Source organism: Morone saxatilis, unplaced genomic scaffold (assembly GCF_004916995.1).
Source record: "Morone saxatilis isolate NCDOM2014 unplaced genomic scaffold, NCSU_SB_2.0 Contig19, whole genome shotgun sequence".
Classification (NCBI taxonomy): domain Eukaryota; kingdom Metazoa; phylum Chordata; class Actinopteri; family Moronidae; genus Morone; species Morone saxatilis.
Genome location: NW_023339751.1, coordinates 18,538,325 through 18,553,976, shown reverse-complemented (window position 1 = coordinate 18,553,976; position 15,652 = coordinate 18,538,325). Strand labels below are relative to the sequence as shown.

General features: G+C 38.8%; 1 protein-coding gene across 3 annotated transcripts in view; it reads right to left on the bottom strand.

The window, feature by feature from the left end:
- Window positions 1-10,558: 10,558 nt before the first annotated feature.
- The window catches only part of abch1 (ATP-binding cassette, sub-family H, member 1), a 29,487-nt gene continuing 24,393 nt past the window's right edge, over window positions 10,559-15,652 (bottom strand). For all 3 annotated transcript variants that reach the window (XM_035664191.1, XM_035664194.1, XM_035664193.1), the window contains exons 17-20: window positions 15,172-15,275; window positions 12,836-12,995; window positions 11,890-11,994; window positions 10,559-10,891 (exon numbers count right to left, since the gene is read on the bottom strand). In XM_035664191.1, coding sequence (XP_035520084.1) covers window positions 10,785-10,891; window positions 11,890-11,994; window positions 12,836-12,995; window positions 15,172-15,275 — 476 coding nt within the window. In that variant the 3' untranslated portion in view covers window positions 10,559-10,784. The remainder of the gene's footprint in view (window positions 10,892-11,889; window positions 11,995-12,835; window positions 12,996-15,171; window positions 15,276-15,652) is intronic.

Here is a 15,652-nt window from a genome sequence, read left to right as displayed (position 1 = left end):
TGAACACCACTCGTGTCCGTACTTTTCAATCTGGGAATAAGAATGGGCTGTGAAGTGTTTAGGAGAAACTACAGTGGTCACAAAACAGGCAAAAAACATGAAAGGCCTTATCTACAGTCGGTGTTTGGTTTGTCCGTTCTGTGCTATTGTAGAAACATGGCGGTTCAACATGGATGGAAACAGAACAATTCCTATATTCAGGTAATTATACACTAATAAAATCATACCTATAAATATATTACATTTCTGCCAATAGAGCTTCCTAAATGTTACACAATGGACCTTTAAAGAATACAATGTTGACGATTAATGATGCATCTGATAAAACAACATAAAAAACTTAAAAATGAACAACTGTTACAACAATAAAGCACAATAAAAGAAGCAAGTGTCAAATGTCATTAAGAAGTTTCACAGCTGTGGGCACAAAAGACCTAAATCCTTCACATTAAATGACTTTAACTTGAGAAGTGAATCCCAGATGTGCAGCAAACACCATCATTACTCTACAGTTCCAGCTGTGTGTATATGATTCCTAGAAAGATCAAGTTTCACCAGAAGACCTCCAGTTTGTGTCTGTATGTGTGTGTGTGTGTGTGATATATTTATATTTGGTTTGAGTGAGAGACAACTCCTTCAATGTGAGAATGGGTGGAAAAATCAGGTGAGGCCAAGAACTGATTAAATAAAATGTAATTTCTCTCCTGGTAATCACAGACACACATATATACACACACACACACACACACACACACACACACATACAAATGCACACAGTGACAGACTTATTTTTATACTGCTGAGACGCTGTAAAACACACACTTACGTTTGCTAATAAAATACACGCCTGCTGCTATACTGGACGTCAGAAGTGAGTAGTGGGCGTTGCAAGTTGAAGTGTTTTTCAATGAGCTGCCGACACTAAAGAGGACTCTGCCTTTAAGACTTTAGGAGACATAAGAAACCATGTGTGCCTGCACATATGCACTCACGCACACTTCCATGCACACACCTTACATAATCCTTGCACACATTTTAATCTGTGTTTGAACCCTCCTGTTTACATTGCTATGGTTACAACAACAACACCTCCCAAGGCAGACACACCTTCCTTTGATTCGATGGGTAAAGGCGCTGCAGCCAGTTCACTTCATTCCTGATGGATGTTTTGACAAGTGCTTCTCTTTCCAAGAGCCAATGAGCTGCACTTATGTGTAAAGCATCAGGAAATTATGAAAAATGTAGAGACACACACACGGTGCTTGTGGTCTGATTACAACCCTCAGATGGATCCAATCCGGACATTGTACGAAGCATTGCTCGATTGCAAAGTATTCTCTTGCAAGTTGATTTTTTAACTTTTAACCTTCATGGTACTTCTTATAAGCACTTACTTAAAAGTAGAGTACATGCACAAGTGCTACAAGAAGACGTAAAAATATACATATGAAAAATATAAAACAAGAGTACAAATGAAGAAAGTTATGAAGTAACATTAAAAATGCATTTTAGGCAATTATGTCAAATTCAACAATGTCCTGTTGTGCTCATTTACTGTTTTTATGTGTTTTATGGTTTTTTTTTCATGTGCAACACATAGATTCCCACCAGTGAAGGTAATGTAATAATTAACTAATATTATATGCAAAAAAGAAAAAATTCAAGGTGCTTACAGTAATATAACATTTTAAAAACAAGAATTAACAAACACCTAAAATGTGAAACACAAGTGAAGATACATTATGACAAAAATGAATAACAGTAGTTAACACAATAATACAAGCAGGAACAGTTATTAAACAGCATTCAACAAAGTTTAAAAATGTTGAGGATCATGTGTGACAAGTTTTGACCCCTATCTGTAATCAGATTACAAGACAATCTCAAAGATCTGTAGAGGAGCGTAGGCTGCAGTTGAGCTGGCTGAAGTCTGCAGTTAAGAAGCATATGATCACTAAAATATTCAACTCTGCATAGTTTGTAACCATAGTTTTAGAAATATAGTCTCTAGAGCCTGTGTTTGAGTTAAAACTCTACTGCTGCATTCTGATTGAACTGGAGATAAAAAGTCTTGATGTGTCTTAAAGGAGTTTCATTCCAAAAATGCCATAGATTAATAATAATATGTTTTCATAGCTTAGTATTAACATTTATAGTTTAAGCGTCTGGCAGACAATCTATTGTGACTGAGCAGGTAATTACAGCCTGACAGGATGCAGGTCTGCTACTAAATGTTTTGGCAGAGATTGAACTATGTCCTCATTTTATGAGGATATTTGTTTAGCAACTAGAAAAAATGTTCAAGCTCAAGAATGCTGCTATTTTGAAAAAAATAGGGATCAAAATAGCTCATATTCCTAAAGTTGAAGTCCTATTTTGGCATCAAACTCCTCACTTCCAGACACATTAACAGATCTGTTATTGTTCTGACTTACTTTATACATTTCCTTAATGTGATGTAAGTGCCCTAAATCTCAACAAAAGCATCTGCTCTCGTCCCATGTGATGCTGACAGTGGACAAAGTGTGTGGGATTGCACTAAGGGCAGACTGTTCTCAGCGAGTATTTTATCCTTTGTTGTTGTTGTGCAATAAGACCAAAACATAGCAACAGCTGGGCTGCGTTCAGCCGCGCAAGGGAGTCAGCAGGGCTGCACAGAGAAGTCTTTGCTGGTGTGACAGGATTATGTGATAGAAACATGCTGTGCTCATGCGTAGCCAAATATTAAATAACACTACTGTCCCGGGTTTGAGGGGCCGAGCTGAGTGCTGTTGTCATGCTGCCATGGTGACAGTAACCATGCACTGGGTAATGTTTACAGAATGTTTAGCTTATCACAAAGCAGGCACATAGGGTGACTGGACCAGATGAATCAAGTGTGTGTGAGTGTGTTTGTGTGTGTGTGTGTGTGTGTGTGCGTGTCTGTGTTTGTGTCTGTGTCCTACTTTCTGTATTTGATTAACAAACTAAAGTCAATTGCTCATATTGTGAATGGATGTACTGTGGGACTGGCACTGCTTAATACTGCTACATTTTCTTACTGAAAGTAGGCTATTATAACTGCAGTGAGTGAGAAAGTTAGGTAACACTTTATATGAAGACCACATCTATAGCGCATTTTGGGGGCATAGTGAATTATATTTCATGTAACTTGACATATGCAAAGATAACTTGTGATACTGCATGGACTATTATAGCATACTTCCTTACTGCAGTTGATTGTTGAGTTTGTATAGGTGACTATAGCCAGTCATAATGCATTATAAGTCAGTTATATGTCATCAGCTAACATCTAGTTTATGACTAATCATGAAGACATAAAGTCATATACAATGTCAAAAAGTCAAAGACATAATCATAAAGCATTATGAATGCATTATAATTCACTTTGAATGGCCCCATAACGTGCTTTGGGGTCTTCATAGAAAGCGTTACCGAACAGATAAAGTTCTGTATTATGTGGTCTGTATGTTATATACTATACTTTAATATCCTCCAGATGTTGTTTTGTAGTAAACAAAACAGAAGGAGACTTCTGACATGGTAACAGCGTTTCTTAATCTTTTCCGATTTCAAAATACCAGCAGCTGCCTGGATGCATCACAGGACATAAAAACTGATACTTGGCAACCCTGATACATATTAGGTTGTAAACTGGTTATGAGTGGTTTGAGAAGATAAACATGCCAAGACAAGAGACAAGCAACTGGCAAGATGTTTTTCCATCTCAGCTGTTGGTAGCCTAGCTGGCTGTGCCACTAAGCTAAGCTAAGATGAGACTGAATGCTCCCTAACCTGTCCCAAAGCTCTGAAATATAGTCAGTTACACAATTAGACAACACCGTACAGCTGTATGAACATTTGTGTATTTATTAACGGACTAAATTATAATGAATTAATAAATGTGTAGTTGTTCAGAAAAGTAGGGATACAAGACTTTTTATTTATTTATTTTAGCTATGCTGCATGTCTCTATGAATGGCCATGTCGATATCAGTCTACCAACTAAAAGTCCGGACTGAAATGTCTCAACAACTTTTTGTTGTTTCATTCATGGTGCACAGGGTTGAATCCTACTGACTTTGGTATCCTGTTTCTGCCCCAGCAGGTCAAATGTTTTTTTGTTTTTTTTTAAACATACTTGATTGCTTCATGTATTTGTTTATAACTAAACACCCCCAAAACTAATTTCATTCCCATCAGCCTCAGCTGCACTCTGTGTTTACTGCTAATTATCAAATGTTAACATGCTGACAAGCTAAACTAAGATTGTGAACATGGTAAACATTATAGGTACTTGCTGAATGTAAGCATGTTAGCATTGTCATTTGGAGCATCCTAACATGCTAACATTAGCATTTAGCTCATTGCACTGCTGTGCAACCTCACAGAGCCGCTAGCATGGCTGGCCCTTCCTGTTGCTGTAGGATAATGTACAAACTGTTCTCAGTTTCATCTTGTACACAAAAGCCTCAAGTGCAGTTCTGCTTTCACCATTTTTACATTTTTATAAGGTTTTATAAGGTCCATGAGACTGTGGTAAAACTTTCCTGTAAGCTGGTGACACCGCTTGTTACTCACAATTACTGTTTTATCTAAATCCTTCACATAATTCAGACAGATGGAAACATATACATTAACTATCAGCAGTTCATACTCCTCTGCAGTATGGTGATAATGACATTTGACATCTGGGTTCCTGCTGGTCAGCAGCAGTTTGCTTCATATTGGCTGCCAATTATATTTTCTTAAAATTAAATAGAGTACCAGTGTCGATTCTGCCTGCCAGTGCAACATATTCTCAAGTTTGATGTAATCCATCACAGTAAATGTGAGACGTTCATTTGTTCAGGGTTTGTTGATTAAGTCCCAGTTGAGGGGATGAAATCATCGGCATCGTAACCTTTATTGCCACACAGACCGCTGTGCTCTTCTTGTTTAGTGTCCCTTTGTTAGCTGGGACGGCAGTTGATTTGAAGCCAGATTTCAACTACAGCATACTTTCAAAAACAATAAAGAACGGAAAATTTTGTAAATATAATCACATGACGTGTTCCAAAATGATTAGAGGAAATGCAAACCAGATGTAGACAGCTATAAATTGGGGTTAACTCTAAATTCTCCTTTAATTAAAGCTTGAGAAACATTTCAACATCTGGATCAGTTTCATCAATTTTCCTGAACGCTCCTATACCATGTTTGATTAGTCATCTTGAATTCTGACTCCCATGATTACAGTTTAATGGAGCATTTTGTACATTCGGCCCATCTAATGTCGCATATATTGTGACCGTATTGTATTGAGGAGCATACAGTATAGTACTATGAGACTGTGGGTGTCATTGTATGTAATTACACTTAGTCACTGACTGTAATTAGGTAGGGGTGTTCACTAAGCTCACAAACCACTGTAATTGGCTGTGGATAGACAAGCAGACTCTCATTTCACACTAAAGTACAGGAGCATTTTAATAGCAGCCTGTCAGTAAGGCCGTTATCTATTTTCCAGTGGTGTACTATGGCCTTATTTGAAATGTTACACTCTGAGCAGCATGAAAGTATACATGTTCAACGGTTATTGCACAAAAGACAATTGCTTGGGGATTTTCACATCCGTAACTGTACTCGCATGAGCCCAAGAACACACATGTACATCGGAAAGTATCAAGGGATTGTTCCCAATTTGAAGAGTTACTCTTTAAATGATAATAGTGTGTTTCATTGAGGGGAGGAGAGAAGGCGGGACTGTGTCTATGGAGAATGAGTCTGGAGGGAGTTCAGATACCTGTTGGAAACTCACTGGCAGCCACGTGTGATCTCTTTAAGCTTTACTCTCCACAGGGGAAGTCATCTGAGACACTTGCTGCAAGAATTCACTGTATGTTCAATCTGCGTGTTCGTGCATAGACTCCTGTGCAAACGCCACAACTCTGCACAGATATTCAAGGATTCAAAGAAAACTGTTTTTTTTAAGGATAATGAAATTCAATTGTTCTAACAAATTCCATGAAAATACTAAAACAAACAATGAACTGATCCTACTAACAAGTCTTATCTGTGAGTCCAAACCTTGACATGTCTTATTCTCCTGTGCCACAGAGCCCCATGGTTGTTCAAAAACAATTAAAAACATGTCAATAAGCCACACTAGCTGTTCATTCTGATTAAAATGATTCCGATTGAAGATTTCTGATCAAGTGTTTACATGGGGATATGATCTAATGGGGTCTGGTGTTTACATGTGCTGATGCATTAAACAGGTCAGAAGAAGCAAAAGTTTAAGCGGACTTGTTTGAATAGGTTGTTATTTATTATTTTCCTGCTCTCTAGGCATCCAATAATGTTCAGTTCTTTAAGTGTTTGTATCAAAAACATCCTCCCTGCAGAGGTCCATTCAGCTTGGAAGACACTATTTTTTCTAAGTGGAGAAACATATATCCCCATGTCTCATTGACATCAAAACAGAAGGTAACTAGATTTAAACATTTAAATCAGTGTACACAGATTTAGGTGTTTATATGGAGCATTTGTATTCTGTTTGGGCTTTTGGGCTTTTAAACTGATTATAATCTGAATATTACGCTCCATGTAAACGTAGATAGTGTCATACTGCACCTGTGTCATATCAGACCCAGGCCCCCCCATGGTGGCGCTCCTGGCTCCAGTTAGATAGCATCTGATCTATCTAGAGTCTGACAGACCACAGGAACCATGAGTATGCACACACTCATAACTGTCGAAAAACAATAAAATAACCCACCATACACACACACAGTTCAACCAGTCAGGTGAAGATCTAGATTCTACTGAAGGCAACGGGGTCATCATCATCACCATGGTAACGGGCAACACAGTGATGCAAGCGAGCATGATGTCACCGAATAAATCATCCGTGGCCTGCGGGTGTTTTTGTAACCACAGTGATTGTGTGTTTTTTTTATTTTTTACTTTTGGTATTAAGTAAAATCTGGCGCCGCTATCAAATGCAGAACAACAAGACAAAGGGAATATTTCTTGACGAGGTTTATTGTTTCAAAATACATGAATAGAACTTCATCGAAGCATGTCTGCTCTTCACAGTGCATACATGTCCCAACAGACGAGTGTAAAGGCTCTACATGCCCTTTGGGGAAAGACGGCGGAGGTAGTCGACTCGAGTTTAGAGCAGAGTGGAAAACAACACATAACCTTCATAACATGTTTACATGAACTGCAATATTCCATTATTAACCTGATAAAGTCAAAAATCTGAATAAGAATGGCTACAGTGCTGATTACCTTAATCTGAACAAGGCCGTAGTTGAAGAAAATATTAAAGTAGGGCATATTAAGTATTTCAGTTTTAATTAATGGGCATTTTAGACTTGTTTTTACCTTAAATTCCTAAATAGACCCAAAGAGTTAAACACTCAAAAACTGAGATAATCTGCTTCATCAGGACTGTGTGGGTGTGATTTGATCAGATTTGATTAAGAAGTCTGATTGCTGCACTGACATATTGTGACATCCCGTCTCCAAGAGTCCCACCCACTTCAAGCCACAGATAAAACCAAACAGACATGAATCACACAGAGAGTGCATCCTTAGTCATTCATGAGACTCTGCTACGTAGCATTATAGAAGCAATACAGGAGTGGAAGAGTTCAGTAAGATCCCAGGGAATCAGCTTGTTTGAACGCTGTCTTCAGCAGTAGAATTGCAGTTCATGTAAATCTTGTGAAACGCTTTGTACATGAGAGGTTTTGCTCCAAGATGTTTGCTTTTACATAGTGGTTGGTTGGTTTTACAGGTAGACTTCTGACTAGAGCACGGGTATTTTAATGTTAATAGTGAACAAAAGGTTATTCCTCGAAAATGGATATAGAGCACTTTGGAACAAAAATCAGCACATGACCATCTTAAACAAATTCAACACAGCTTTTAGCAATAATACCCCAATCTTCCAGAAATTGTCAAAAAAAATATATAAAAATGTAATCGCAATATTACCAAATAATGTCCATACTTTCACATAAGCGGTACCAATTTTAGCAGAGATTGTCCACCATTTTAAACTTATTTTATAAACGTACATTAAAGAGTGATGAGGGTCGAGTGAGGCACGGAGGTAATCCCACAAGGATGTGGGATACATCTTCAGCTTTCTGTCAAGGTAAGAATATAAACAGAGCTACAATAGATCCTCACAGTTTGGCAAAATACAGTGGAGCATGTTGGTATCATCTGAACATGATAAAAAGTTGTTTCTATAAGAGCAAGAGGTGACTGCTCCCCTATTTCCACCAAACAGGAGCACAATGTCCCTTAAAATGTGCGACAGGAACACAGAGCAACAGCAGATTTACAGTGCAGAGAACTCTCTCCTAAAGATTCAACATCCAACATCACACACAGCATACTGTACATACATCTATACCATCAGACCACGACGTAACCAACGCAATTCAATCATTTATATTCATTATTTATCCTGTTAATGGATACATAAATTCTTCATTACATTAATATAACTGGTATTACCAGCACTGCAACATAGCATCGTGGCTACGAGATAGAGATTCACAACACATCTAAACACAACTCATGCTGGTATATGCGTTTAGTCCTACAGCCGAACTGTGTAAAACATCTATTAAAAAAATATTCTGATTTATTAGGCATGCTAAATGAATGTAAACAATTATAAATCTTTATGAGATTGGCACAACATGTAATGCTGGACTGAGTCATATCTCTTCAATTTAGAGAAATTGCTTTCTTGACTAACGTTAGATGAGATGATACCATCTTCATGCCTGTACGGTAAATATGAAGCTACAACCAGCAGCCAGTTAGCTTAGCAAAAAGACTGGAACAGGGGGAAACAGCTAGCCTACCATCAACTTATAAGCTCATTAATTTATATATTATATATTTTCACAGTTTAATTTGTTTAAGCTTCATAGTTACCACACAGACATGAGGGTGGTATTAATCTTCTCATCTAACTCTTGGCAAGGAGATAAATATGCATATTTTCCAAATGCAGTCTGAGAGCGATTTAGAGATCAATGTGTTTTCTGTCTTCAACGAGATGAGTAAAATGCCAAAAAAAGAGAAGAGAACTTGATATCATTTATTATTAACAGTTAAAGTTATCTTTTCTAGTAATTAGCCTCTCCTACCATATCCTCCATTATTTCAACATGTTGTTTCATGTGTTTCAAAATGAATCTCACTTATTTCTAGAAACATATCTCACGATGACTGTTTTAGATACTAACAAGATACTGTTTAAAGAACAAAATAATAATAATTATGTTGTATGGTTAAAAAATATCCAGTAATACAAAATCAAAGAACCATAAAGAGTCATTTTAAAATGTAGCCTTCATTTCTGACTATTTGAAAATGATAAAGAGCTTTTTGACCCAAACTCTCTTTGTTTCCCACCTTTCAAAATTACTCCTCATTTCTAAATTTTTCTTCCCTTTTCTCACATTGCCGCCACCACAGCATCCCAAAGGCACCTCTCCATGACATGTTGAATCCAAAATAGGCATTCCTTTGTGCTTTTATTCCTTGTTATCGTTGGTGGAAGAAGGAACTTTTTTGTAAAAAATATAACAAATTTCTATGGATGCAGACGGCTTGAGGAGCATGACACATCTGACCTGTGAGAAGAATCGATCCAACAGCCTCCACTCTGTCCAGCAAAGTGGAGAATAATGAAAATAAAATAAAATACAGTACCAATACTTTCCCATCACCAACATCAAACCCCACTTCTTGTCCTCCCACAGCTGATGCAGGCACAAAACACAAGTTATAGAGGACACCATCAACCTGATTTGAGAACAACGATGATGGTGAGCACCTGGTAATACTTCCTGTTACACACCAGACAGGATGTAATTCCAAATAAAGACATAACAAGCAAGCAACTAGAGAATATACTGTTGCTGTGGGAAGCCGGAGTGGGTGAGAATCTCTTGGACAAAATGAAGCGATCAGCATTTTAAATCCTATTCTGGGATCCAACAACATAACAACAATCCTCTTCTCAATTTTTCTGCTTGTCAAGCAACTGAAAAACAAAAATACAATTTCACATTTTCTTCTTGTGCTGATATTTTAGTTTACATTTACATATATATATATATATATATATATATATATATATATATTTACATATATAATTTCTCTATAAATTTCTCGTATAATGCAATTTTAAGGTAAACAACAAAACACTGTATGGACAAAGCCACTTTCCTACAGTCATGGTCCAGGTATATTCACCCACCAAATCTTCTCTATTAGCATTTAAGACCAAGGGCAAACAGAAACAAGTGGACCCTGAGTTGGTACATGGCCTATTCTGGGGGTGAAAAGTGTAAAAACAAGCTGCACATAGAAGTGAAACAAACTATAAGACTACACACTATCCCCATATCACAAACTATCCCTCATGTTGTGCATGTGTATTTCTGTCTTGTGTACTTCTACGGTGCAGCAATTTCGGAAATTTCACTCGTGCTTGTAGAGCCAAAAGCAACTGTTGCAGGATTCAGGCGTGTGTGTGTGTGTGTGTGTGTGTGTGTGTGCGTGCGTGGGTGTGAGACAGATCATTTTGAGGAGGGAGACTGATGCTTCAACCCCATCAGTCCATTAAACCACAGTGATCCCTCCCTCCTCTGGCTCCCTGCTGCCCCAGTCCATCCACACACAGGAGGCCCAGGTGAGTCACTGGCTCCTGGGTTTCAGCTCAGTCTGCACTCTGAAGAAGGTTCTCCGGGTCGAGGCGGTCACGTCCTCAGTTTTAAGATGACCGTGGCCAGGACGATGAAGAAGGTGTTCCAGCCCAGGGTGACTGCGAAGCCTCGCCACACCATCATCCGAGTCAGATCCCAACCTGTTGGAAAGATTTATGTTTATATGTGTGTGTGTTTATAACTGTTTGTTTGTTGCTTATCAAAAGGTAATTGACCCCTTCCCCGCCTCTTTTGGGAACTCCTTTTATCGTCTATGTTGAAAGACAACTACTTTTTGAATTTTCGAAAATAGAATTTTTTGAAAAATCGCTTTAACCATCTTCTAAATGTATTGGCTTTTTCTTTCAACAAAGTCGAGCCTAGCACATAGCATATCTAAGCACAGGAGCAAAAAGGGTCAGTTATTGTCTAAACACAAGCAGCCACACAAGCACTTACAATAAAATGTAGTCATAAAGCAACAGTTTAACATTTTGTAAAATAAGTTAGATTAGCTTGGCACAGGGGCTGGAAACAATGGGAAACAGCTTGCTCTGTCTAGACAAAAACCTCTAAACCAAATCCAACACAGCTAATATAACTCACACTCATCATGTTCTTATTATCTGGATACGAGTTTATCCAGGCTGTAGTGAATGCATGCAAGCAAAACATGGATATAAGAGATACAGTTCAAATGAATCCAATCCGTGAATTTGGCAGGACACAGTTGCAAAGAAGTTTCAGTTCATCCAACGAATTGAATTCTGACACTGTCGACTTCTGCCTGTGTCTCGTCTTCCACTGCACCTCTACGATAAGGCTTTCAAACAGGAAACAGCTCCTCTGACTTCCTGTGCTTGGTGCCTATCATGTAACATGGAGGGAGCTCTGGGTCGTCGTCAGGTCTTATTGTTCAGAGAAGATGAGGTCAAGAGAAGGAGAAGGATTGAGACACGGAGCGAAACCCTTATACCTTACATTCCAGGAAGCTGAATTACACAGGATCCAGAGCTGATTAATGATTTAGACGACTGGCTGTTACACTGGCTACGTTGTCTAAGCCATGTGCATGCGTCTAACTCTAACACACGTTAACTACACACCAGAAACCAAAACATTATGGGACTAATGAGTGTAACATGCACGAGTATATTACCTCTGTACATGATACATCGAAGGGCTTCTGAGGCGTAGGTCTGAGGAAGAGCTAGGCTGATGTAGCGCAGAGGATAGGGGATACACTCCACAGGCCAGATGATACCTAAAGTACAGAACAGAGAGGATACTGCGTAAGATGTCATTTACACCTGCTGTTAACATACAGTCTTTAACTGGCTGTTCTATGCTAATAATGAACCACATAAAGCATTTAAACAATATCTGGTTTCTGGTTTCTCTGGTTTACCCTGTTGTAATGTTTTACTTGAACCATCCAAAGCAGGGAAGGAAATGAGGAAGTGGCAACAGAAAATAACATAAAAAACAACAGCCTGGAAACAGTTGTTCTCAGGAATGCAATCGCATAATCTTCATCAGCAGATGATGTTTCACCAGTTGACTAGTTCAAATGTCCCTTTTTTTCCTGAGCACTTTGAAGGAGCGCTGACTGAAATGCCCAGTAGTAGTAATTTCTGCCCTTCAGGGGTCGACCACATCAAATCATTAACAAAACACATAGTTTGATGACATAGACGTAGTGCAAGATTGTGGTTGTTGTCTTCATTGTTAAACCACCACCATTGTCAATGATGTGATAGAAATCACGTTCACGGACGAGGTATTAAAGTTTTATTCATGTTACATTTAGTCCTCCACTCACTGACTTCCTTCCGAACTCTCGCCATGACGCCATTGACAGGAGACCAAATGAAACACACCGTAACCTTGAATAAAATGATGGATTTCTCTGGGTGAACATTGAACATTGTTGGAAACATTTGGCATAATGAACTACACAGTCCAGTCTTCCTGAAGAGTTTTGGTGGTGTCAACCAACCCAACAAATATTCATATATATTCTACCAACAGACATCCAGTTCACAAAAACATCAAAGAAATTATAATCAGTTGTCCTGGTTGAATAATGGTCCAGCAAGGCCTACCGCTGATGATGAGGTTGGGGTAGAAGATCCCCAGGGCGGCCTGGTTGGCATTCTGCTCGTCGTCGATTGCGGCTGAGATTACGAGGCCAAACGAGATGCCAGTGATGCCCTGCAGCACGATCAGAATTATGACCAGCACCAAGGATCCCTCATTAGGTATCTGCAGAGAGAGAGTGAAAGATGGGGGTAGAGTGAGAAGAGGTAACAAACTAAGACAAGTTCAAGTTAGTTTCACAAAGCTGCAGTGGACCTAAAAATGCAATAAACTGGTTAAGAGAGTGAGATAAAGAGTGTTAAAGGCATTTAGTCATATAAATGATTGTTACAGGCACAAAATATAAATTAGCAACTTTTTACACAAGCTTTCCTAATCCATTCATGGATGAAAATGGTATTTCTCCATTTTTCAATACACAGCAGCAAATTCTACAATCTATAATATACAATTTAAAGATAGCTCTCATTTCTGTATCCACTTGGATAAATTGTTTATTTTGTAAATTCTTAAGGCGAACTTCACCAAAGTCTGTTTCCTGGCAATGGGGAGTACTACTGCATATGAGAAAAAGTTGTATAAAGCGATTTGTAATTGTAGAAGCAGCTGCATTAAAACTGATAGATTGCCTCAAGTGATGTCACTCGAGTCAGCATCGGTTGCCGCTGAAGACTACAAGTCTGGACAAAAACTGGGGGAGTGGAGCCAGAAACAAGTGAGCTCACCAGACCTCTGTAGCCTGCTCTTCATCTAGGAACTGGGATATAAAGGACTATATATCTGGTTTGGCTGCATCACATCTTGATCCCTAAATCAGAGGAGTGCTTATTTAAGGAATATGAGAACAGATGAGAAGATAAGATCAAGACAAATGGACATAAAGGGAACAAGGGAGAAACCTTCAGAGACAGAAACACTCTCTGATGTTCTGCACTGATCTTCAGCCAAAAACACTACAAGAAATGGAAAGAAATGCCACTGCTGATTAAGTTTGGTTGTGAATCACACAGACAGAGGGGAGTGTAAGCAGAGCAGAGGCCTTCCACAAGACGTTAAACTATTCAAAATCAAATAAAAACAGAGAGAAAAGTGTCAGCTCCGAAGATTCAAGGTGATAACTCTCTTAACTTGAGGAGAATCTGCAGCCATTTGTAAGACTGAGTCTCCTGTTGTGTGTGTATGTGTGTTGGTGCACTTGTCCTCAGTGTGTTAAGACACTATCCGTCTCCCCTGACAACGTGCAAAAATAGACCTGCACCGAGAGGCCACATGACTACTCGGTTGCCACAGCAATCAAGGGCTGTTGTCGTGGCGATCCCACAGTGATCCCTGGATATAGCCAACGCTGGAAGTGATTTATGCAGTGGTGGTCTCTTTGGACTTCAGCACCTTAATTAACACACACACACACACACACACACACACATTGACAGACAGAGAGACGAGAGCAGACACCCATAAAAAGCATGTGCCTGCATGGACTGAACGCACAGATACAGAAGCAAACAGAACACACACACACAAATGATAGCTATCATCTCTTGTCGGTGTGCCTTCTCCCTGTATTGATCCTACACACATGTCTATTGAAAATCAATAATTTGACAGAATACCCACGTTCCCACTGATTCGTTGTTCACACAGTAAACGTGACCCTGTTGACCTTCAGACTCCGATGGACTCACACAAGATTTATTTCCTGTCACACACTGTTCATTTTATAGTAAACAATCAAATGATACAACATGATCTTGTAAAATAAAAGTCTGCTCAATGGTTAAAAAACATAATTATGCCTCTAATGTGCTGTACTGTAAAATCAGATTTTTGCAATGTGGTAAAAATGCAAATGAGCAGGGTAACAGACCTGCAGGGTTTGGGACACATTAACCTTCAACATGTTGAACTCTCCACAAACCAAATCATATTAGTAACGCCGTGACTTTTTAAGGGGCTTTCGACTCCTTTTATGAGTCTTCCAGTCTCAAGAAAATGGCTTAAACAGCAACTTAAATAGAACAGGAAATATTATCATGTGTGTCTACCTCAAAACTTCAACTTTCACATTGACAGTGTTGTGGTTTCAATAAAGTTAAAACAGGATTGATCCTGATACCTGTGTGACTGGAACAGTCAGCTTTGTTTATACAGTATAATCAAACCTGTATTTCTATTGGTTGTTTTATTACTTAGTCTATATTTTCCCGCTATTACTTTCTTCCCTGCGGGTCTTGTTTTTGCTGCTGTAGACCTGCTTCCCCAATCAATAAAGCCTTATCTTATCTGAAGAGTGTTTGCGTTTGTCAGTGTCGGTTTTATTGCCTGCATCAGGAGGACAAACCTTGAAGACGAGCAGTATGAAGAGGAGCAGCAGGAGGATCTGAACGCTGATGACAAACAGCTGAGAGAAGAGGTGAGCCAGCATCGTCTCCAGAGAGCTCACACCTGGTAGAGAGACATAGACACACAGTGAGAGAGAGAGAGAAAGAGAGAAAGACAATGCGTTATTATTCACTTATAAGTTCTGATATCTGAAGTATATCATCATTAGCACATTTTCATTCAGTCTCATCTGAATCTAAATGGCCATAACAAAGACTTCCAATACATTTTTGATAATAACAATACAGTTTACAGCTCCCTGTTAAGTTATTAATCCTTTAAAAGCTATAAAATCAATAATTCATTATGAGTAAAAAAGAAACCCCCAAACAACTCCCCCGGTGTGTTTGCTTCCTAATCTCTGATCATATTACTCCCCCTTCTGGTCATGACTCAAATTACATTCAAATGACACACTGTGTGAGGTTCATGTTTTTTTT